The 24,156-nt window shown below is 38.1% G+C and overlaps 1 protein-coding gene, 1 long non-coding RNA gene and 1 other non-coding gene across 5 annotated transcripts; 1 reads left to right on the forward strand and 2 right to left on the reverse strand.

Annotated features, from left to right (window-relative positions):
- Nucleotides 1–275: 275 nt before the first annotated feature.
- On the reverse strand, nucleotides 276–7,526 carry LOC115752874 (protein RIK). Of its 3 annotated transcripts, XM_030691272.2 has the most exons (13): nucleotides 7,371–7,526; nucleotides 6,783–7,023; nucleotides 6,443–6,544; nucleotides 6,314–6,348; nucleotides 6,150–6,225; nucleotides 5,221–5,337; nucleotides 5,047–5,133; nucleotides 4,151–4,244; nucleotides 3,958–4,075; nucleotides 2,554–3,070; nucleotides 1,014–1,242; nucleotides 652–812; nucleotides 276–570 (listed from the first exon to the last, which is right to left on the reverse strand). In XM_030691272.2, exons 1-12 carry the CDS (start codon nucleotides 7,424–7,426, stop codon nucleotides 691–693), a joined length of 1,794 nt encoding a protein of 597 aa, XP_030547132.1. In that variant the 5' UTR covers nucleotides 7,427–7,526; the 3' UTR covers nucleotides 276–570; nucleotides 652–690. The 3 variants fall into 3 exon arrangements, with proteins under 3 accessions (XP_030547132.1, XP_048139834.1, XP_030547133.1); XM_048283877.1 differs by having other exon boundaries at nucleotides 276–812; XM_030691273.2 differs by lacking the exons at nucleotides 276–570; nucleotides 652–812 and having other exon boundaries at nucleotides 1,063–2,087.
- A 53-nt stretch (nucleotides 7,527–7,579) lies between these two features.
- TRNAN-GUU lies at nucleotides 7,580–7,653 on the forward strand. The gene has a single exon. It is a non-coding gene; the product is annotated as a tRNA-Asn (tRNA).
- Nucleotides 7,654–17,333: 9,680 nt separating this feature from the next.
- LOC125316208 lies at nucleotides 17,334–23,458 on the reverse strand. Its single transcript, XR_007199513.1, has 3 exons — nucleotides 23,313–23,458; nucleotides 20,481–20,488; nucleotides 17,334–17,343 (listed from the first exon to the last, which is right to left on the reverse strand). It is a non-coding gene; the product is annotated as an uncharacterized LOC125316208 (long non-coding RNA).
- Between the last annotated feature and the right edge of the window lie 698 nt (nucleotides 23,459–24,156).

Genomic DNA, 24,156 nt, shown 5'->3' on the forward strand with positions numbered 1-24,156 from the left:
CACAAAGTAAACCGAATCCTAACATCTTGTACAACGGTGGCATGAAACTCAGATGACAACAAGACGCATTAATTAAAATTATCGTCATCGATGGGTGATGGTTGTCGCACATTTCGCAATAGGTCACCTTCATCTCAGATCCGGCGACTGCTGTTTCATACGGTTCAGCTCTCCCTCGCATAGTGCCAACCGGTCTATCATATGAATGAATCGCGCTAGTCACTTGATAATGCAGATCCCCTCGAGCTTTGCCGCATATGAACTTTTCAACATCATCACCCAAACCAATGTTCCAAGTAGACGACGACTTCCGAAATACATGACAGTGACACCAAGTCAATGAAGATGAACAAAGGACCCCAAATCATATGCATACAGAATGACAATTAAAGAAACCACATTCCCAATTCCAAGAGCCAAGCAAGTCACAAAAACTAATGTACACGTAACAATCCCATGCCGGCTGAAAACTAACAAAAGCATTTCTAGCTTCACCGAAACTCAGCCACCAAAACGACCAGCATCATCAAAGCCTGACTCGGGTCAGATGATGGCAACATTCCAGTTTCCCTGACAGCAAGTTGGGAAAAAAAAAAAAAAAACTTCTGTCACGACCTACTTGCCGATCCAGGATACACATGAAGTAGCAACCTGGTGAATCCATCCATTTAACTGTTGAAGACGGACAAATCACACAGCCCAAAATGGTTTTTGAGTTGTCACTGCAGTTGAATTGCTGCCGAGTGATTCTTCGCTGTTTTCGTCGGGGTCATCATCTTCATCCCCATATTCCATCAATTTGACCAGAGTATCTGCAGACAATAACACAAAAACCTCGTGGGACAGATTCAATCAAAGTATAGCTAATCCAAATGGAAAATAACAAGTCAATAACTTGAACATGCGGGAAGCAATAAGCAAATTCATCCTTTTTTATCTTTCTGACAGCAACACCATCGAAATCTGCAATCAAATCAAGGTTTCAGGATGAAACTACTAATTTTGTAGCCTACCAGGTATAATCGCAGCTCTTGTTTTGTCCAAACTCCTGGCCTTATCATGTACTTCCAGACTAGATTTAGGTGCAGTAAATTTTGGAGGGGGTGGGGGCATGCTTTTTGGTGGAGGCGGTGGCATTGCTTTAGATGATGGCAGTATAAACTTCTTCGGAGGTGGCATGGTTGATATATTTCTTGAACCCATGTCTAACTCTGGCTCGCTCAGCTTCAAACATGCTGATTCCTGCGAAAAGGCAGGAAAAAATGGCAGCATTAGCTCGGACAGAGTAACGACCTTCTATGCCACTGTTCCCTGATCTTCATCCCTAATTTGTTCGTGTTACTGCTGCATGCGCTACTCAAATACAACTAACCTTCAAAAGGTACTCTCTAAATTCTCTATTTGTGCTCAGTCTCTAGCTGTGTCGACACAAGCACTTACCCAAGGAAAAAGAATCCATAAATTAGAATAGCAACCTAAGGAAAAATGTGATAGCCAGCTGCTCTTGCATATTCTAATCTGCAGAGAGCCAACAGTGCTCTCAGCTTATACAAGATTTATAGCTTTAATTACATGGCTAGCATTATTCCGCAGTGACAGATAGCTCTCCCTTCAAAGATCAACTTAAAAGGGGATAAATTTGGGAGGTCCTGATCCAGTACAAGAGCCAGCAAGATGTCGCAGCTTAAAGATGAGCTAAAAAAGAACAGAAATACAGAAGGATCTCTGAGTGATTTCTTTAATCAACTCGTCTCTGCTATTCTATGTTAAGCAAGAAGAATACTTTCAACCAGCACTTTAACAGATTAATTGCTTGTTAAAAAAAAAAAGTCCTTTCTACATAGCTGTGCAAAACCGAGTGTCATTGACTTGCAGAAGCTAAAATATCAATAACATAGCAAAACACGAAATGCATTTCATGAGAAGGTGCAACAAATAAAGGAGGTATCAGTTCCAGGCTGGGAATCGGTTTGCAGCTGTCCGTTGAACTCTCCAAAAGTAAATACCTATGACAAATAAAATCCACTGTTCCTACAACAGGAGTCCAGTATCTGGCAGTTAGCTTCACAGAAGGTCAGAGAAAATACCTGGAATATCAAACATTAAAAGTCAGGGAAAAAAAAAAAAAGATCAGTAAGCAAAAACCCATAGGGCTGCAAATAATCTCAAAGTGATTAATGACCATCAGCGGAATAGCCTGTGCAGATAAATGTTAAAAGCAAAAGCACAGGAGTAATGACAAGCGTAAGAACATTATCAATGGTATGAACCCTCCTTACCCATGGCAGCTCAAACCATCCATCCATGCAACAAAGTCAGAGGCTTACAAACATCAAGTGAAAAAATTTCCTCATAACTACACACAAATAGGACTCTTATCTACTATATAATGGTTTAAGCGCAGTTTTTGTATTCAATTTAATTCGCATCAAGCTGATTTTACCCACATTTTCCCACGTGATTTGGTTTAGAACTTTCAAGACACTGTAAGAGTCGATAAAAAGGCATCTAATATCTTCACAGCAAAAAGCAGTCTCAAGAATTCACTCATACCTGATAATTTGGTGCTGGATCCGTGTTACCAACTGGCAACTCCTGAAACTTCCGCCTCTGTGGAGGCCTTTTCTCTTTCTCAGAATCAGGCTTAGTGCTCAGCTCAGACATCACACTTGCTGATGCTGGTGCAGAGGCGACAGAAGATGTGACAGAAGTTGAATGTTTTAGAACCAATGCAACTTGTTGCAAAGGTGTGGCTTGAGGATATATTCCTTCATATCCACTGTATCTCGTTCCACCAGTTACCGAAGGCTGGGAATGGTGGACCATGTGTGGTTGAGCCTGAAAGCAACCTAGCACTCCCCCAGACATTGACACTGCCCCTTGAGTGAAAACAGAACTTACCCCAGGGACCATTGGTGACGAAAGGGGTGGAGATGTAGTAAAGCCACTAGTAGATGTCAAACCAGCAGCTGGATTTGTACTTTCTGTTACCTCACTTCCAGAACTATTTGATCCCACCACCAACTGCTGAGGAGGTGGAACAGCACCATACACCTTAGAGGATGATACCCTGTGCAAAATTAGAACCAAAATGGTCACCATGATCGATTAAACTGTATTTTGCAACAAAGTGTCAGAAATAAGAAATTGGTTCCATAGATAAAAAATGATTTTTTATTTAGGAAAGAGAGGTGGATGGATCGAAGGTTAAACTAACATGCAGCATGAAAAAAAAATTCTCTGTGAGTGACACCCAGTTAACATTTCTAGTATTTTCAGGTTAAAAAGGAAGAAGGCTACCTATAATTCTCACGGAAGAAAAAGGGTGGGAAATTTAAAGCTACTGGGAATGCACTTTATAATTGACTAATGTTTGTCAATGAGAATATCTAACACATTTGGAAGCAAAATACAGTGAATATTCATTTACATCAGTCTAATAAAAAAGAAAAGAAAAGAAAAGAAAAGGAAGAGTTAAAATAACACATGGTAGGACACAAATGGAGTGTAGCAACAAGAAAAGTAATTTTTGTAAGTAGTTCTTTCATTATTTGGAAGAAATAAAGCAAAGAAAAGGTAGCACCAATTGGCAGCAAATATTGGTCACTGACAAAGCAAATTCAATGAAGATTTTCCAATTTGGTGAGACAACATATCATCAAATACAGCACTTAGTATAAGCATGACGACTACTAAGACACATGCCCAAGAATGGCAATAAAATCAGCCAAAAATACTTTAATAAGCAACACGACCATAAAGTGAAAGTTATCCAATAAACACAGCATAAGTCACCAACTGACAAATCCTCTAACGTTCCGAATCAATTGATTCTTAGAAGGCAAACAACCTCAAGAAAAGTTACAAATGCTCTCATTGACTCTCTGATATGTAGAACATCCAAGCTGAAGGAATGTCAGGATACTCTAATTCCAGCATAACCAGACCCCTTTTTACCTGGAGGCACCGCATTCTAAACTGATTGTATCCAGAAGATTTTCAGCTAGACTCTTTGCATTTTCAAGGCTCTTTGCGTTGTTACTGGACAAGAATAAATGCAATGGCTGCTGTCTTTCTGCAAGTAGTCAGGAAGGGTGTCACTGACAAAAACACAATCATCATCAGTGACCCATATAGTAGATGATGCTACCTTCTCCATGCAAACTCTCAGAAGTTCCAGAACCACGCCCTCTTAATAAGACAGTTACTCCTGTTTCATTCATAATGTGATTTATATATTGGTCCTGCACATACAAACGAACCACCACCAGCACAAAAACAATCTCTCCCATTTGCATGGAGAAGTCAGAGAAAGCTTCAGACATTAGAATCTTTCATCATCATAATATTCAGTGTAAACTCTAAATCAATAGATAAAAATGGAATAAACTGAAGCAAAGAGCAATATAAGCACATTAGCAACAAGACGATGCAGTGGTATACATTTTTTTTTTTTTTTGGTCGAACGGTGGTATACTCTGAAAAGGCAACAATATCAGTCAAAATGCTACTACATTGATGTCAACATTTACCACACCTAAACATGAATCCACAACTGTCATTATTCTATACCCTTAGTTTACTTAATCTCCTTTTAGTTGTAAAATTGTTCGCTTTTTCCCCTTGGGCTTTCCTGCCTGTATTTCCCTGCTAACGATGATCATCACAGTTACAACTTCCATAGCTAAAACCAAAGACCCATGGAAGTTAGGAAGCCACAGCCAAATGTTATAACCTTCTAAAAGAGCTCATAATAGTGTACATGTGTATAAGGTACTTTTGGAGCTCTAACTTAGCACGATTACGGGATCCTAACAATCTATTCAGGACAAGTTTATTTCGTACTGCGCGAAAGTTGAGATTAAGCATGAAAAATAAAGTTTTTTCAGGCTCAAATAGAATAAACATCTAACAACGACTACTTGAATGAAGTTAATTCAAGTGTTTTGATACAATTTGTATGTCAAAACACTCCTTCCAAAGCCAACTTAATGCAGTGACAAAAAAGAGAAGCTAGACAGGAATGGAAAGATAATTTGGACTCACATTTGGTCCACGAATTCGGGAAGCAATGTTCCATGATGGGTCCGCATCAAACCCCAAATTCACGCATGTGCTCAAAGCTTGAGAAATCTAAATAAGATAGAGAGTTCATATATTCATGGATCATGCAAATAATGCAGCAGGATATAACAAGGAGACGATACAATAGATAACCACCTTAACTCCCTTGTCAGAATAGGAGACAGGCTGCGAATTTTGACCCTGTTTCAGCATCTCTTCAATCACTGCTGCTGCACGATCAACAGCTATAATTCGTTCAACAGTCTCTTTCAACTGTAAGGAGTCAATTTTGGTTAACACAAAGAAGAATTTAACATGCAAAAACAGAAAGACTTGCAGAAAAGTGAACAATAGGACACAAACATACAAAACCTAAAAGCTATTTATTTTGATAAGCTACGGATTTACCAAGCACTGCCACAATAAAGTTCAACAATTCCTCCTGGCACGTGTTCCTTCATTGTAGTTGAGTAATAATTCAATAACAACCAAATTTCTCTCATGGAACTTTTTCACATTTTCCGGAGAGGACTACGAAACTCTCCCTGATCTACTACACTACCACATGAATTCAGGTGAGCAAATTTTTCCCAACCAGTAAAAGAGAAAATGTCCATCGTGTAAATCAAGAGCCATTACTCACATGTCATAGTAGAAGTAGCCTGCTATGCACCTAAAAGAACCAGAAAAATTGAACACTGATGTCCTCATAAAATAAATAGTTTCAACATCTGTGGACGATGTTTCGTGAAGATATACTTCTAGGTCTAGAAGCCCCAGAACCACACAAAGAATGTCTAGTTGATGGTGGACACAAAGAAATGGATGCTTAAACACTAAGAGCAGTTTGAAAAACCAAAACCTAAGTCAATCACAATTGCTGTCGCGGAAAACAATCGTTCAAGTTCAACCTGACTGGATAATGATGGGGTCGCTTTTTAGCTCTCAATCTCATCTCTGAACATGCAAGAGATACCTCAGGAACTTGAAGTGTCCAACAACTAAATGTCCTACAAACTTAATTATATTCTCTAGAAACATGTTGCTACGCAATCAAAAAAAGAAAAGAAAAGAATGCATCTTACATTAGCGCCTGCAGAAATGTGGAGATATAATGGCTTTCCACCATCAGGTAAGGCATTTGGCGGCCGGTATTTTCCCCTGCAAAGAGTAATCACCATGCCAAAATTAAGAAAGAAGTAGGAGTTAGCCCTAACTTCATTTTTAATTCTATCGGTCAACTGCATACCTAGTCGTCACCACAGCTCCAGTGCACTTCTGAATCTGCAAGACAGATAGACATCTTGAATTACTCATAAAGATCCATGGAAAGAAAGCCAAAATTATAAGGCATGGAAAAGAAACTAAATCTTATTACCTCTTCTTGTGTTTGACGCTTTGTGAGCTTGTACCGGACAGCAGATTCAGCATCATTTATGACAATTTCTCGAGCAATCACCAAATCTTCTTGGACTTTTTGCTAGAAAGAGAACATGTCGATACAAACAAGAAAGTATTATAGATAGACACCAAAATAAAATATGGGGGAAAAGAACAGAAGGAAGAAGTGGAGAGAATAGTTCAGCAGGAAAAAAGGTTTCCAGGATCATAGCTGCACAACAGTAATTATAATTGTCCATGCACTGCAGAAAGTGTCATTCTAGCATCACAGGTCTAGGACTAAGTTGTTCAATAAACACTCCAAAAAAGCAGCTCACTTGGTTTAGTTTGGAAACCACTGCAGGACTCTGCTGCATCAGTACAGATGACCGAAGTGCATGTGACGCCGCAATGCCATTAGCCGGAAGTGAATTCATCATAAGTCCAGCAGCGACTGGAGACACCATTGGAACAGCAGTCCCAGTAAGAGATCCCATGTTGGCCAACGGAAGAACACCGGGCAATGCCGACCCAATCGAGGCCAAAGACTCCGCTGGCTGATCCCATTTTCTCTTCTTTCTGCAACACCCAGCAAGGCGCGGCGGAAACATTGAGCATTTGCAAGCAACACCAATCATTCAAATTACTCGCGCACCAAGAACGGAATAGCCAATCCCAATCATCAGAAATGGTAGAGCGCCAAGGCACCCAATGGAAGGGAAAGGGGAAAAATAAGGGACGTTCCACTCTTTAGCCTCCCACGCAATTGAGGGCTAAACTAATTTCAATCATTACGCGATTCTCGATCATGAAACACAAATTTGTATCATATACTCTCAGGCGAACCGATCGAAAATGAACAGACCGGAACGAAGCCAAACCCACTGTACACAGAGCGACAACTTGCAACCAATTAAGGGAAGTACCTTTGCCTCGTTTGCGATTCATCGGAAGAAACCCTAGCGGCGCCGTCCTCCGTCATCCCCAACTTCGACGGTTGGATCCCAACTGTGCTAACCTCAGTTTTCTTGAATTGTTGCTGTCCGCTGTGCGAGAGGTGGTAGTTGGGTTTTGGCCTTTTTTTGTTAAATCAAGTCTCTAAGTTATAATATGAATGTAAAGGCTGAAGCAATAAGCTGGAATAGCTCAGTTGGCTAGAGCGTGTGGCTGTTAACCACAAGGTCGGAGGTTCAAGCCCTCCTTCTAGCGTCATTTATTCAAATTCCCCTTTTTTTTTCAGATCTGTCCCCCCTTTTACTCAATGATACAAGTTTATGTTTATGAAGTGCCCAAGAAAGTTACGGTCATTTTATTAATATTTTTTTTAAAAAAAAGAGAATACTTTTACTGTGAATTTAGGAAAACTACTAGTTGTTGTCGAAAGTTATGAACAATATGACCCATTTTAGTTTAATAACATACTGACATTTTAAAAAAATCTCTCGACAATTACGAACATTAAGAGAAAGTTATAATAAAGAGATAATTTAAGGGGAGGATACACACTACTTTTTTTTTTTTCTCATATCTGTCCCCTCTTTTACTTACGATAGGTTAACACAAGTTTATGAAGAATCCAAGAAAGTTTTATTATTTTTTTTAAAAAAAATAGGAGAATAATTTTACTGTGAATTTAGGAAACTACTAGTTGTTGTCGAAAGTTATGAACAATATGACCCATTTTAGTTTAATAACATACCGACATTTTAAAAAAATCTCTCGACAATTACGAACATTAAGAGAAAGCTATAATAAAGAGATAATTTAAGGGGAGGATACACACTACTTTTTTTTTTTTCTCATATATGTCCCCCCTTTTACTTACGATAGGTTAACACAAGTTTATGAAGAATCCAAGAAAGTTTTATTATTTTTTTTAAAAAAAATAGGAGAATAATTTTACTGTTAATTTAGGAAACTACTAGTTGCTGTCGAAAGTTACAAAAAATATAACCCGTAATATTTTAGTTTAACAACATACTAACAATTTTAAAGAAATTTCCCGACAATTACGAACATTAAGGGAAAGTTATAAGAAAGAGGTAATTTAAGAGGAGGATACATGTGGCATCCTAGGTCACCACAATATCGAGTTTCGACTTCCTCTTGAGAGTCCTATTATTAATATACACATGCGGAGTCGGAACTGTCGACACTAGGGATCCAAGTAGGCCGAAGCTTATCTCACTAGACATTAAACATACAATTTATAGGCAAAGGTGAAGGGAGTCATTATAAGACCAGAATTATTTGCACAATTCACAACATAATGTATTTACAAAACTTAGTTACTAGTCTCAAAAGTTAGGCGACGCATCTCGGAGATCTAAGGTATCTACTCTCCACATACACTCTAGATGTCAACATCCAAAAGATATCAATCTCCTAGTTGTCCTTCACACCATCTAGTCCTCGGACGGGTCGCTCATGGATGGCACTTCCTCCGATGGGTCACCCTCCTCACTTGAATCTTCAACCAGAATCGGCTTAGTAGGTGCATCGAACACGGAATGGGGAAAAGGTCCTACTAGCTGCTCTCCAACAGAAATATATGAAGCGTACCAACGATATGGAACTATGCCTATAGTTGCTCCCTTGTCGACCCAAAGAGTCGTAACATACAACACCAGTTTTATGTGTGGAACTTCTAGGTGAACAAGATTATGATATGCAGCCCCATAGTCGACTAGGACTCTAAAACGTCTAGCGGGTGCTTTTGCCATGTTTGCAAATCTGGAAAAAAAAAAAAAAGAACCACAACAAGAGTGAGCTTATTGCTTAGCAAGAGAAATTTCCAACCTTGTATCGCACCTAATTTTTTTATTATGTAAGGATTAACGAAATTTTATAGGATGTAGTAAGATAATGGATAGATATACACAGTTTTACCTTACCATGTCCAAAATCGTCACGGGACATTACATATACTAATTTTGAATGAAGCTTCATTTAACCTAACAATGCACACAAACATAAACAGAAGCAATGAGCATGTAGTGTATGAATGTCATGTATGCAATATCATCCCGACCAATCTTCATCCAATTGGACTAAAGAATTGATCCGATCTTGCAACTCCTCACTCCGAGGCTTCGTAGCAGCTTTCCCGCACACGCCTCGGGGGCATCCCAACTTCTATCCGGGGTATTATGGATTCCAATGAAGAATTGCACATGCCATTTGTGTTATCATGCCATGTTGTGCCTCATGTATACGTAATATGCAAATCACCGCAAATTCCAGCATTCCTTGTTCTTTTATTATCTTTCTTTGTACATGTCTCAAGGACTAAACTAGACCCTTAGGATAGTTGATTAGAGAACTTGGTTCATTGTTACTACACTTGTCTATGTGCCCTTATCTACGCAAGTTCGATGTCTAGTACTTTGCTCCTTGATTCTCAATCGCCTTGGGACCAATAAATCCAGATAGTTCCATACGTGTTTCTTTTTAACCAAACTATTGAGGACCCTTCATTACCAAATCTGGTGTACCACTTGTTTCGAGCTACGTTTACCCACTCCCGACCTCCACGCTCCCTACTAAACACTATTTCCTCCTATCGCATGATGTCGCCGACCTACAAAATCACTCACATCTAATCCAGCCCTACCGGTTCATCATTTTGACTCAAACTAGTATCTTCCAACACCGATTTTTCTCGAATAAACCCTACCAACTACCTAGGAATTTCACCACACAAGTTTGGAAAGATCTCTTGCCTTAGACGCCGAGATAAAGCTGGATGAATCGTAGACCGCCGCCGCTCAATCTCTCTTTTCCCCTTCGCTTCAGCTTGCATTACAAAGAGGACACGGTTGAATCACCCTTCGAGCACTAGTATTTTTCATTTTCTGTTGGGTTGTCTTCGTGAATAACTAGGTGAAACCCTTCCAAGAATGATGAAGAAAAATGGAAGAGAGAACTCTACTTGTACATGTGTCACCACGCATGTCTTATAGGTTAGGTGACTAATCCTATTTTTGCCACATATCCTCCACTAACTATCTCTCTACTTTATTGCATGGAAACGTGCTTGAGGGAGGGAGAAAATCAAGTATAACCAGTTGCATGTGATTACCATCCCTAAGGGAATTGTGGGTATCATATGTTACTTTGCATGGTCCACATCGTAGAAATTCATGCACTCAATCCTCCCATTTCTCGTGGAGGGATTTATGTGGAGATTCTTTTAGTAGATCCTTTCAACATGCGGTATAAAGCTGTTCCCAATAGCCGCGTACGCCTTCGATCCCGCACGCGCTCATCATTCACATTGATTTCTTTTTGGGATATGCGCCCCACAACCCCTCATTAAATCACTCGCTACTTTGATCACTAGCCCTACCTCAACAAAAGATACTTCTAGTAAGTCCTATTCGGCTCAGCTCCCCCTTCGAGCATAATGACTCCAACTCCGCCCTCTAATTCCGTCATTCACTAAATTGACTCACCACCTTCACATTTTTTTTTAATCAAGACTTTGTAAATTCCTACATACCGCAAGTCATTCCCGTAGGCTCTCGTTCCTTCTTACCTTAATATAAACAATTTCCCTTCCTAACAAATCAACTTTCCAATCCGTTTCGGTCTTCCTTGATCATTTAGAAACTATTGAAAATGGGATGTTACAGTTTCCTCCCACCTTAATAAATTTCGTCCTCGAAATTTACAGCTTGGTTTATTTATCGAATAGATGAGGGTACTGTTGTCGCAGTGATTTTTCAAGTTCCCAAGTAGCCTCCTCTATACCATGATGTTGCCACAATACTTTTACTAACGAAATGACCCTATTTCTCAAAACTTGCTCCTTCCAATCCATAATTCGTATTGGCTTCTCCACATATTTAATTCTTTCATCAACCTCTATAGTTTCATAGTCTATCACATGCTCGGGATTGGGTTGGTATTTCCTCAACATTGACATGTGGAACACATCATGTATGTTGGACAACTTCGGTGGTAAGGCTACTCGATAAGCCATTTCTCCTACTTTCTCAAGAATCTCAAAAGATCCAATGTATCTTGGGCTTAATTTCCCCTTTTTTCCAAATCTTGATACACCTTTCATTGGAGAACTTCAAAAATACATGATCGCCAACTATGAATTCCAATGGTCTTCAACGTTTATCGATGTAACTCTTTTGACGACTTTGAGCCGTTTTGAGCCTATCTTTCACCACATATACTGCATCGGTTGTGACTTGTATAAGTTCTGGCCTTGTTATTCTTTGTTCTCCAACCTCCTCCTAGCAAATAGGTGTTCTACATTTCCGTCCATGTAATGTTCGAATGGTGCCATATCAATACTTTTTCGGTAGCCGTTATTGTAAGCAAATTCCACTAAATGTAACCTTTCATCCCAATTGCCTTTAAAGTCCAAAATACATGCCCTCAACATGTCTTCTAGGACTTGTATGACTCGTTCAATTTGTCCGTCTGTTTGAGGATGGAAGGCTATGCCGAATCGTAGTTTGGTTCCCATGGCCTCCTGAAGACTTTTCCAAAACTTGGCTGTAAACCTTAGGTCTCTATCTGAAGTGATACTTACAAGAACTCCATGCAGTCTCACTATATGTTGAACATAAAAGTTGGCTAGTCTTTCTAGAGAGTAGTCGGTTCGTCTGACCATGAAATGAGCTAACTTGGTTAAGCGATCAACTATTACCCAAATAGAGTCATGAACTCTTGAGGTCCTCGGCCGTCTTCGTACAAAATCCATAGTGATATGCTCCCACTTCCATTTAGGAATTTCTAAAGGGTTTAACATGTCTGCCAGCTTAATATGTTCTGCTTTTACCTATTGGCAGGTTAAGCACTTAAAAACGTACCTAGCAATATCTGCTTTCATTCCGTTCCACCAATAATCTTGTGAAAGATTTCAATACATCTTAGTGCTTCTAGGGTGAATACTATAACTACTCCGATGAGCCTCTGCCAAGATCTCTTTCTTCAAACTTTCATCTTTGGGCATGCATAGACATCCTCGGAACCCGACAATTCCATCCTCTGATACTTGGAAATCTGGCTTCTTGCCTTCTAATGTCATTTCGAATCTTAGAAATTTTGGGATCGGATTGTTGTAACATCTTGATCCTTTGCACAAGTTTAGGCTTGATTCTAAGCATAGCAAGAATGCTAGCAAGTTCATCTACTTCAACTTTGAACTCTGAGTTTGAGATCTCGCTTAGTAGTTTCCATTCCTTGCTCATCATGCTAGCCATATACAATGTAGACTTCCCGCTAAGAGTATTAGCAACTCTGTTTGCTTTACTAGTGTGATACAAGATTTCATAATCATAGTCCTTCAGTAGCTCCATCCAACGCCGTTGTCTCATATTCAATTCCTTTTGCGAGAATAAGTATTTCAAACTCTTATGGTTCGTGTAAATTTGAAATTTCTCCCCATATAAATAATGCCTCCACATTTTCGGTGCAAAAACAATAGCTGCCAGGTTCAAGCCATGCTTTGGGTAGTTCAACTCATAAGGTCTTAATTGTCTTGAGGCATAAGCGACTACTTTCCCGTATTGCATCAAAACACAGCCTAACCCCTTATGAGAGGCATCGCTATATACCACGAATCCTCTTGGTCCTAATGGTATCGTTAACACCGGGCTGTTGTAAGTTTCCTCTTAATTTCCTAGAAACTTTGTTTACATTCTTCTGACTATTCGGACTTAACTCCCTTTCGCATCAATTGAGTCAATGGGCCGGTCATCCGAGAAAATCCTTCTACAAATCTTCGATAATATCCTACCAAACCTATAAAACTTCGAATAACGGTTGTTGGTCATGGCCAATTTACTACGACTTCAATCTTGGTTGGATCAATAGAGATTCCTTCTCCAGTTACCATATGACCTAGAAATAGTACATGATCTAGCCAAAATTCACATTTACTAACTTAGCATATAGCTTGTGTTCCCTTAGTGTCTGTAATGCCATCCTCGGGTGTTTCTTGTGTTCCTCTAACCCTTTAGAATACACTAGGATATTGTCAATGAACACTATCATAAACCGATCTAGATAAGGCTTGAATATCCTATTCATTAAATCCATGAATGCTACCGAGCATTCGTTAAACCAAATGGCATAACCACAAATTCATAATGACCATATCTAGTTCGAAAAGTTGTCTTAGGAATGTCCTCCTCCTTAACTCCCAATTTATGGTGGCCCGATCTCAAATGAATCTTCGAAAATGCTGAAGCTCCTTGCAACCGGTTAAATAGGTCGTCAATCCTTGGCAAGGGGTACTTGTTCTTTATAGTCACCTAATTCAATTGTCGATAATCTATACAAAGGCAAAGTGATCCATCCTTTTTCTTGACAAACAGCACCGGCACACCCCATGGTGACGTATTCGGCCTAATAAAGCCTTTATCTAGTAATTCCTGTAATTGTACCTTTAGTTTTTTAAGCTCTGTCATTGCCATTCTATATAGAACTTTAGAAATAGGCTCAGTTCCTAGAGCTAACTCGATTGTAAACTCAACTTATCGTTTTGGTGGTAGTCTTGGTACTTCTTCCGAAAAGACATCTAGAAGTTCCTGAACTACTGGAATTTCTTCTATCTTAGATTCCTTTTTAGTCAAGCCCTTAACACATGCCATATAGCATTGACATCCATCACTAAGGTACCTATGAGCCTCATGCGTTGAAATATATGTTGTAGTGGTACCCGCTCCATCTACTAAAAATTCAAAGCCGGCATCATATGGAGGATTAAACCGAATTACCCTCTTGAAACAGTCTATATTAGCTCGTACTCTACGTAGCCAATCCATTCTTATAATGATGTGAAACTCACATAGATCCATTATCACCAAATCGATCTTTTGGCCTAGCCCACTTACAACAATCTCACAGTCTTTACATGCAAGGTTTGTCATCACCCTATCCTTTAAGGGTGTAGTCACACTAAGAGGTACTTCAAGAGGTTTAGATTCTAACCCATATAACTCAACAAATTTCTTAAATACAAATGAGTGGGTTGCGCCTGTATTAAATAATGCATATGCACTCCTATTACATAAAGAGACCACACCTGTAATAGTGGTCTTAGAGGTCTCCGCCTCCTCTTGGGTCATGGCATGTATTCTACCCCGAGCTAGAGGCCTCTATTGCGTCCCGTATGGTTTAGAGCCTCTACCTTGGGGTTGTTATGCCGATGAGGTATGTTGATGCTGTTGGCCCCTTTGGGGACAAACTTTTATGAAATGTCCAATTTATCCGCAACCATAACATTCTCTTCCTGCAGCATAAGGTGCATTACCGCGTGCTTTGCCACATTGATGATATGTTCCACCCGGCCGCTATATCCTTCCCGCTATTTGACTACTCTTGGCCTCCCGAAAATTTCCAACGTTTTGTCTCTTGATAGTAGCGTTGAATGGCCTACCAAAAAGTCTTGGTATCTTATTGTTGCGTTTCATATCATCTTGGAAGGCTTGGCGACTAGAGCCCGCCTTTTGCTCGCCTTCATTCTTTTCCTTCAATAACACTTGCTCCACGAGTTGAGCCCTCTCGTAGAGTTCGGGGTAGTCTCTGATCCTCGGAGGTGCTAATTGCTTTTAAATATCAATCTTGAGGCCATTTAGAAACCTCTTACACCTTCGTTCTTGAGTCTCAATCAATTGAGGAGCAAACCTGGATAGCTCAAAGAATTTTGCTTCATACAACACCATAGTCTTATCGCTTTGGGTCAAATTCTTGAATTCAGCTATCTTTTGGATAATAGATCACAAGTCATTTCCATGATTTTTCTATAAATAGCTCCAACAGGCCAAAAGATCATGTGAGACAATGTTTATGTCGATATTGGGTTTGGTGATGTTTGAATAACGAACATGTGCAAATGTTTTGTTAGAAAGAAACATAATCGCTGGCAGGTGAAAAATCCGTAGAGAAAGATTAGGAAGTGTATCGAGTAGAATATAGTTGTTGGCATCTGTCAACTTTTTCATAATAGTATCAAAACAACAAATGTTTCACAACAGTGTCAGAAACCATAAATGCAGCAGTTCCAACGGATCTCTATCAACTGGTTGAACTTCTCAAGCCCCTCAAGCGGGAAGAATGAAGTTGTCTATATAATGAAAGACCTTCTAGGCCAAAATGTTAGAGAGAGAGAGAGAGAGAGAGAGAGAGAGAGAGAGAGAGAGAGAGAGAGAGAGAGAGCATAATGTAAAATGCATATTTTCTGTGAGCTAGGTTTCTCTCACTGTTTCTTGGTTCTCTCGAAAGATCTTCTATGGTAATCTTTATGTGTTGTAATGGTGCTAAAGATCAAGTGTACAAGAGTAAGAACAACAGCTGAGTCCTAATATTGTGATCTATCAAGTGAAAGGATCGGTGTTTGCTAATTGCAACTTGTTGAGTAGATTACTAGTGAATTCCAACTCAAATTGTGGCTGTTAGTCTTAGAGAGTGGATGTAGACTTGAGGATAAAACAGAACTATTATATATATCTTGTGTGCTTGTATTTTACTTGATCTTTTACTCGGTCTTGTACACGTTCGATCATTGTTTTGTAAAACATTTGCTTATGAAATCTTTTTATATCACCTACTATTTTATGTGCTCTTATTTCTCGTGATCTTTATACACTTCAACACACAATCTTCTCCCGACATTTCAAACATCTGTTAACCTCATCTTTATAATATCTATGTAGATATTTAACCCGATGTTTGAAATTAAACTTGTTTTATTCCACATATATTTTTCAAAGTTCTCAAACAACCTATTCGGCCCCCTCTAGGTTGTATTGTTAGCCCCAATAATTGGTATTAGAGCCTCATTGCTTGTTATTGAAAGTGTATTCTTCTAAGCATAAAGATTTTGTTTTGGCTAACTCTTCAAGTGGTTGTTTTGGTTTTGCATATTTTTGTTTGTTGATGATCCATTCTTTCAACTCAAGTTTTCCGAAATTACTTTGTTACTTTTGAGGATTTACTTATTTTAAATCACAATGTTTTAGGTTAGAATTTTACCAAATGATCTTCAACACTTTCAAAGCATTACGAACTCTTCTTCATAGATTTGAAAATGGTTTTAATGATTATTTTGGTTAAGTTCTTTGGACAGAAGATTGTCTTAATCCAAATGAGTCATCCTACTTTCTAGTAATGATGCTTATGTGAATTCTTCTGAACAAATAAGTTTGTTCAATCTCCGAGTTCAAAGATCACCTTGTCTAATTCTTACTTGACACAATCTTTGTACAATCGAGAGATAAGACAACATGATTCTACCTTAAGAATATATTCATCTACGACAATCAACATATCAATGAAAGGTGCAAGGCAATGGTCATGATGGACAAGCAAGTGGTTCACGTCATGGAACATGGAACAGTAACTCAAAGATCAACAAGATCTCTTGTTCAAGCACTGAAGAACATGGAACAACAATTGAAACATCAGTAAAACGTCATGTTCAAGCAAGAAGAGAAGAACAACCATCGACTCCACCAACTCCCGCTTATAATTATATCTAGAGAAGACTTGCACTAATCTCTTAAAGCTATTATTTTCGTATATTGTGCATTGTTCTTTGATAGTTAATAGCCTTTTTTTTGTGACAGTTAAAGAGATTTGGAATCAACTCCAAAGTCACATTTGAAGGAATCAATGGAGAAAGAGAAATGAGGAAGCACATTCTCTTAGTGATCTTGAGATTTTCAAGATGGAGTTACAAGAAGACATTAAAGAAATGTTCATACGCTACAATGACAACATGAGTGGACTTGCTGAACATGTCAAGCTCTACACAAATGAGAAATTTCTAATCAAAATTGTTCAAGAACTAACGCAAGAACGAGTTCATGCAAATATCGCTAATCCGTGAAGCTCAAAAATTTGAAACTTGATATGGATGAGATTATTGGAATTCTCATGGCTTACGAAATCAAATTCAACAATGAGAAAAAATTTCCAAAGGTAAAAAGTCTATTGCAAGTATTGCTCACACTTCTCATGCAAATTTTGAAAGATCGTCTTCCAACGACAACAACGATGATGATAAAGATGAGGATATTGTGTTTTTGATTCAAAAGCTCAAAGGATTCTTGAAGAGGAGGACGAAATCCAAATGCATTCATATCATGAATTAAAAGCTCAAAAAGATGAGGAAAATCTAGAAAGAAAGAGCTTCAAGCGAATTGGAGTAAAGATCAGCTCACATCAAAGATCGACTTAGATATCGCCAGAAATAAATATCAGCACCGAACATATTTGCCAAATCTAATCCTATCCGAAAGCCATCAATGAAGATATCAAGTAAGCTTTGATAATCATCAGATTCAAAGTTATAGCATTTGCTAAACATTAACCTTGGGTAAGAGTATCAAAAGATCTTGATTATTCTCTAATTTACCATGCAAATCTTTACAATTTATGTTGATTCTTAATGATACTCGCTATGTTGGTTATGATTACTCTTGATTCACATCTATAATGTTTATTGTCATTAGTATAAGGCATTACATGCATTTATTTGAAGGCATATCATGTGTAATGCTGAATAAGATAGAAACATCAACATCTCATTTTGCAAATGTGCTAGTACTACATAATATATTCTCATTGCACTTGAGATTCTTTTAGCATAAGAAAAATCCCCTAGGTGTTGAAAGCAACCACATCACGCTTTTGTGTATTCGATTGCGAATGCTATATTGTTGAGAATGCTAATGACATGTTGGTATGCTCGAACCAAAGGCTCACAAAGGTGTGTTTCTTGATTATTCAACTTCTAGCAAAACATATTGTGTATCTAACAAAGTTTTGTAGAAAGTGAAAGAACTAATAAACATCAAATTCAAAGATAAGTAGAAAATTCTTAAGGATTGGAGATTCACATCAAGTCATCCTAAGGAACAAATCCATGGAGATACCGACAAGGAGTGAAGATCGAGGTGACGATTCAAGGAGTAAATGTTTGACAAGCAAGGATGCAAGGATACAAATATAATCAAGAATGTGTACCGATTCAAGAAAGCAACTTATGACTTAAATAATAACCAAGAGCATAGCATGAAAGGTTAAGTACTCTTCTTTTTCATTATACGTTTGAGAAAGATAAAGTCAATATCACTTTGTTCATAAAGAGAAAAGATCATGCTATCTTGTTGATTCAAATTTTGTTGGTGATATCATCCTTGATCTACTAATGAGCTATTATGCAAGGAATTTGTTAGTCTCATGAAGAAAAAATGAGAAACATCCATGATAAAAAAAAATTGAAGATCTTTCTTGTTTACAAGTTAAACAAGAAAGATATGCTGGAAATTTGGTAAAGAGAGTGATAGGCCAAGGCACCAAAACCAAACTTGATAAGGATGAGAAATGTATGTTCTTTATGTACTCTTTATCTTGCAAAGATTATCATGTTTTCTATAAGAAAAATGCAAGTAGTAAGAGAATCCATCCATGTAAAGTTTGACAATCTTTCCAGAGAAGATCAACAACAAGAAATTTCACAAATATCAGCAAATTTCTCAGAGATCAACAAAATTCACAAACAACAACATTGCTCTTGTTTAGTCTTCCGTACATCCAAATCACAAGTTTTTAGAGATATATCAAATGTTTTGATTGATTTGAATAAGCCCACAAGCTCTGTATGAAAGGTTGTGTAGTTTCTTGATTGAAATGTTTGAAATGCTTACGATGCTACTCTATTTATTCAAAGCAAGGGCACGTGATATATGATCTGAGATGTTATATATTTAACATCATTTATCAAGAATTACTGAGTTTATGCAAATTGAAATCGAGATAAGCGTGATTAAGGAACTCAAATCTCCTTCTCAAATTTCAAAGACCCAAGAATGATGAGAATGATACTGTTACAAAGAAAATAGAAGCAAATCTTAATGAATTTGAGCTAATTTTGGTGCCAATCTTGGTTACCATTTTGAGAATGGAAGAAGTGAACGCACCGGTAAAACTTGCTAAATTCTATATAGTACGATTAGTACATCTTGTATATCTTTTACTCTTTATCACTTGATGGTGTTTATGAAGTAAGATGATTGTTGATGATATGTGCAAACAATGATGATATTCTCTGCTTGTGAATGATGATTGTATGCGGATGATGATGATCTTAGGAGGTGATAGCATCAAGATAGGGGGAGTAATATGCGTTGTTAAATATTCAAAATATTATCTTCTAATGATTGTCTTTTGACGATCTTTTATATCATGAGAATTCTTCCTTCTTGAAGATGTATGAACTCTTTCATGTTTCAACAAAGAAAGCAATTGTGTCAACCCTAAAATATCTTTTACTATTTGCAGCTATCTTCTTGTCCTTTAACTAAAGATGTTTACTACTGTATGTTCCTGTTTAGGTTTAATGACAAAATCTTTTGCATACTACTAATATTCTTTTTGTTAGTAACAAAAAGAGGGAGAATGACTGAATGTGATGAATTTGGTTGTAAAAAGTTATCATATTTTGTGAAAGCACTTAGAATAGGGGGAATAACAATATTCTTGGTAATGTTTAAATCAATTGTAAACATGTTGTCTCTCAATATTTATGTTTAGATAGAATTTTATGATAAATGCTTTTATCTGTCATCTCTTATGTGATTATCATGAATTATATTTGTCTCTATTATTTCTTGATAAATATCATATTAAGACACTGAAATTTATTTGTGTAAATTATCTGAAATATCTTCAATGCGGATCTTTAGATTCCCTTTGCAATATCATGCTTTTCTTTATAACAAAAAAGGAGAGAGCTACTACAATTGTATGCATCTATATTTCTTGAGATATATCTGTTGATGCATATGATGTTTGATCCACCAAACGCGAGCTTCATTGCATATCTTCTATATATGCCTAGGCAAGTCAAATAGGAGAAAGGTATACTTGTGTGAAAATGAGCTGAATTGTATATACCTTATAAGTGCCTTTTTGATTATAATAAAAAGGGGGAGATATTTGATGAATATGCATATATGTTGGAGAAATATTAGTTCACATGATGTTTGGTCATTCCTATTTAAAACTCATGTGACTAAATGACTTACGTAAAAACATGAGCTGTGATTATTTCTATGCTTTGCTCATAATGTTACTACTTGCTATCTCTTGTTTATATTAATTAAATATCTTGATATTTGGAGATTGCATTGCATGCATACATTGCCCTGAACTAAATTCATATTTTTGGCAAGATAAGCAACATGTTTTACTTTTCATGCACAAAATCAAAAATCCTTTATTGCGTGTTAAGATATTTTCATATTCGGAAGATTGTTTTGTCATCATAAAAAATAGAGAGATTGTTGGGAATATCATCATATGGTAATTGTTGAAAAATCTCCGATCTTGTTTTGATGATAACAAAAATAATCAAAGGCTACTAATATGTGTATTGGTTGAGTATATCGGGTTATATATGGATAAGTCGAAATGCAAATGATATGATAAAGAGCACCGGATGTTACTCACCCAATATTTAGAGTGCTCTGCCGATCTTTTGGGTTGATAGTCGATCTCTAAGGTGAACAAGATATTAGGTGGTTAAGATGTCTACGAGCTGGAAGGATCTTTAGACAATATGAACATCCGGAAGGATCTTGATCCAGGTGAACAAGCCGAGAAGAACGGAGATGTTCGTGATGGCTTGGAAGTACAAAGATTGAGTGAACAGTGTATGGCCTTAGTAATGGTGGACAAGTCTAGAATGAGGATGTTTGGTAAAATTTGGAAGGACCATGAAGATGAACATCTTGGTGGAGTCGAAATTGTCAATATACTTGGAAGGACCGGAAGAAAGATCGGGTCGCAAGATTATTATCGGAGCAGCAAATTTTTGGCAAAGATTAGCTACCCTATAAAGATCTGGTGGAAGATTGAGACAATACCGATGATCCTTGTGAATTCAATGAAGATGAGGAACTGAAAATCCTTGCATGCTAAAGAAGCCAAGATGATCATTGGTGGAATAATCTCAAGTCAACCACAAAGCTTTTCATTAAATAGTATCAACAGATTACTAAGGGTCCGTATGGTAACACTTGGGAAACGCATATGGTAAAAAATTGTTCCAAAAGTATTCTAAGAACACTTTTTAGAAACAAAACACTTTTAGAGCAAAAATGAGAAACATAAAATACTTGTTTCTGTGTTTTCGAAACACTTTTTACAAAAACTTTTGGAACACTTTTTACAACACTATGGGAACACATTTGAAGACACCTTTGTTCCTCCACATTATGCTCCCTCATACTCTCGTTTGAAGACACAAGCAGCTCCTTCCCAAAGTGCTCCTTGATAGGCTACGCCATTTGTCGACCAGCTAAAGTCACCGCTCTTCTAATGAGTCTCCGCCGCTTCATCCTCTTCTTCTTCATCTTCTCGACGATGCGGCATAGAGCAAGCTTGCATGAGCCCCTCGGATCCGGGCGCCGTGTCGATGGCACGGGTCGATCTCGCACACCGCCTAGATCTAGGTAGGGCTCGCCTAGGCGACCCACCCGCAGGTCGACCTCGTCCGGACTCGCGTGGGCGACCCACCCGGGGGTTGACCTCGCGCCGGCACGTGTTGGCCTCGCACCATCCTTTCTATCCCTCTTTTAATCCCGACGTAATGCTTCTCATTTTTGTGATTCATTCGTCTTTGGCGCGACAATTTTCTTGCGATTGTTCCGATTTGAGCTTTAATCTGTTTCTTTTTTGTTCGTTTGATGAAATTACGCCTAGGTGGGGCTCGGCTTGTGCTCGCAACTTGAGTTCGAGCCCCACCCGCACTCGTGTGGGTGACCCACCCGGGGGGTTGGCCTCACGCCGGCACCGGTTGGCCTCGCGCCATCCCCTCTATCCATCTTTCAATCTCGATGTAATGCTTATCATTTTGTGATTCATTCGTCTGTGGCGTGATAATTTTCTTGCAACCTGTTCGATTCGTGCTTTGATCTGTTTCTTTTTTGTTCGTTCGATGAAATTATAGCGATGAAATTACGTATGAAGATTACGCCTAATTACGATCTTGCGTATATCGGTCTTCTCTTGAGGTAGCTGCTTTTCTATTTTAATTGTTTGTTCTTGAAGGTGTACGGCTCGAGTTGTGCAGAGTTTTTTCGACTCTATGTGCTGTGGTCTTGCTTCTACTTTCAAAGATGCTACCAATTGTATGCCAGGTTATACGATCTGATGGTTGCGTTGATTGAGCTTGTTCTTGGAATTTTCTTTCATACATGTGCGCTCTTATGAAGCTTGTGTTGATTGAGCTTGTTATTTGAATCCTCCCGATGCTTGCCCTTCCTCTTCCCGATGCTTGCCCTTCCTCCCCAAAATTGGAGTTTTTCGCTTTCTCATCCCGATGTCAAGTTATTTTTTTTGTTGGAATTATTTTTTTGTTTGTAATTGATTGAGCTTGTGATTGTATTGTCAATATGATGGTGAATTAGTCAAGATTAGATGGCATCCTAAAAGGATACATCCAATGCAAAATGGACCGAGACTTCTATCAACTTGTTTGTGAGTTTGATGGTAGAAGAGGTGAAGAAGGGAAATCGCACATCTTGTACTTTCAACAAAGCAGGGTGGAAAAACATAAGGACCGCATTCAACAACAAGATCGAAGTCCAATATATCCAAGTACAATTGAGAAACAAGGCGAACAAGCTAAGATCACAGTATGTTAGTTTCAAGAAGCTTCTTGGGCAATCTGGATTTGTTGGGATAATGTCAATAAAAGAGTCACCGCGATGATCCAAGCATATGGAAACTTCACATCAAGTTATCATTTTGTTATTTTTAGACCATTGTACATGTATGTCTTAACATATTTGATTATGTTACTGATATACGCTATTTTTTTTTATGAAAATTACAAGATAACATTGAGTGGGCGAAATTCAAAAAGGATGGGTTTCCTTCTTATCCCGAGTTGTGCATTGTATTTGGTGATACATATGCTACTAGGGAGCAAGCAATAGGAAGTGGGCAAAATTTGATATTATCCGATGATGGTGATAACTATGAAAATCATGGTAATGATTTTCTAGAGGGTTTTGATGATCACCACCTTGATGAGGAAGGCTTCACACCTGCCAATCCTAGTATTCCAGTTCATGATAAGCATAACTTGAATAGGACTCCAAATATCAAGAGAAGAAAAAAGAGTAGTTAGTACAATTTGACCATGACCCGCAAAGCCATTGAAGATATGATCAAGTCCTCCTCGGCCACCTTACAACCACCTGCGAGCCCCTATTCCGTAGCTATTGTGGTTACTATCCTATTTGAGATACTTGGTTTGGACAATAGTCTTTATGCCAAAGGAGTAGACAAAGCATGTGCTAGTGCCAAATGGAGGGAGGCTTTCATCATAAGCACCTCCGAAAGGAGGAATGCACTTCTCCAAAATCTTTAGTAGATATTTGGAAATGTAATGTGGATTTTTATGTGGTATTTGGTTTCATTTTAATTTCGCGATGACATAGCTCATTGGTTGTTGTTTGGTTTTAATGATATTTATGTTGAGACTCTTTTGTTTGCATTGGCTATGAGCATAATGATTTGCGTGAAATTTGTGTTCTTCTTCCAATTACCTACATTAATATGATTGTATTCGTGTTATGGTATAGGTACAATGGAAGAGGAATCAAGCATTGTATCTATCGGACAGTTAGCTCCAGTTGGAACATGCTTGAATGAGTTTCATATTACGACAAT

Source organism: Rhodamnia argentea, chromosome 8 (genome assembly GCF_020921035.1).
Source record: "Rhodamnia argentea isolate NSW1041297 chromosome 8, ASM2092103v1, whole genome shotgun sequence".
In the NCBI taxonomy this organism is placed as follows: domain Eukaryota; kingdom Viridiplantae; phylum Streptophyta; class Magnoliopsida; order Myrtales; family Myrtaceae; genus Rhodamnia; species Rhodamnia argentea.

Coding starts and splice junctions, on each gene's coding strand:
- LOC115752874 (XM_030691272.2), bottom strand. CDS start 7,426: ATGACGGAGGACGGCGCCGCTAGGGTTTCTTCCGATGAATCGCAAACG. Junction 5,134..5,220: donor ATTCTGACAAGGGAGTTAAG/GTGGTTATCTAT, acceptor TATCTTATTTAG/ATTTCTCAAGCTTTGAGCAC. Junction 3,071..3,957: donor TTAGAATGCGGTGCCTCCAG/GTAAAAAGGGGT, acceptor AATTTTGCACAG/GGTATCATCCTCTAAGGTGT.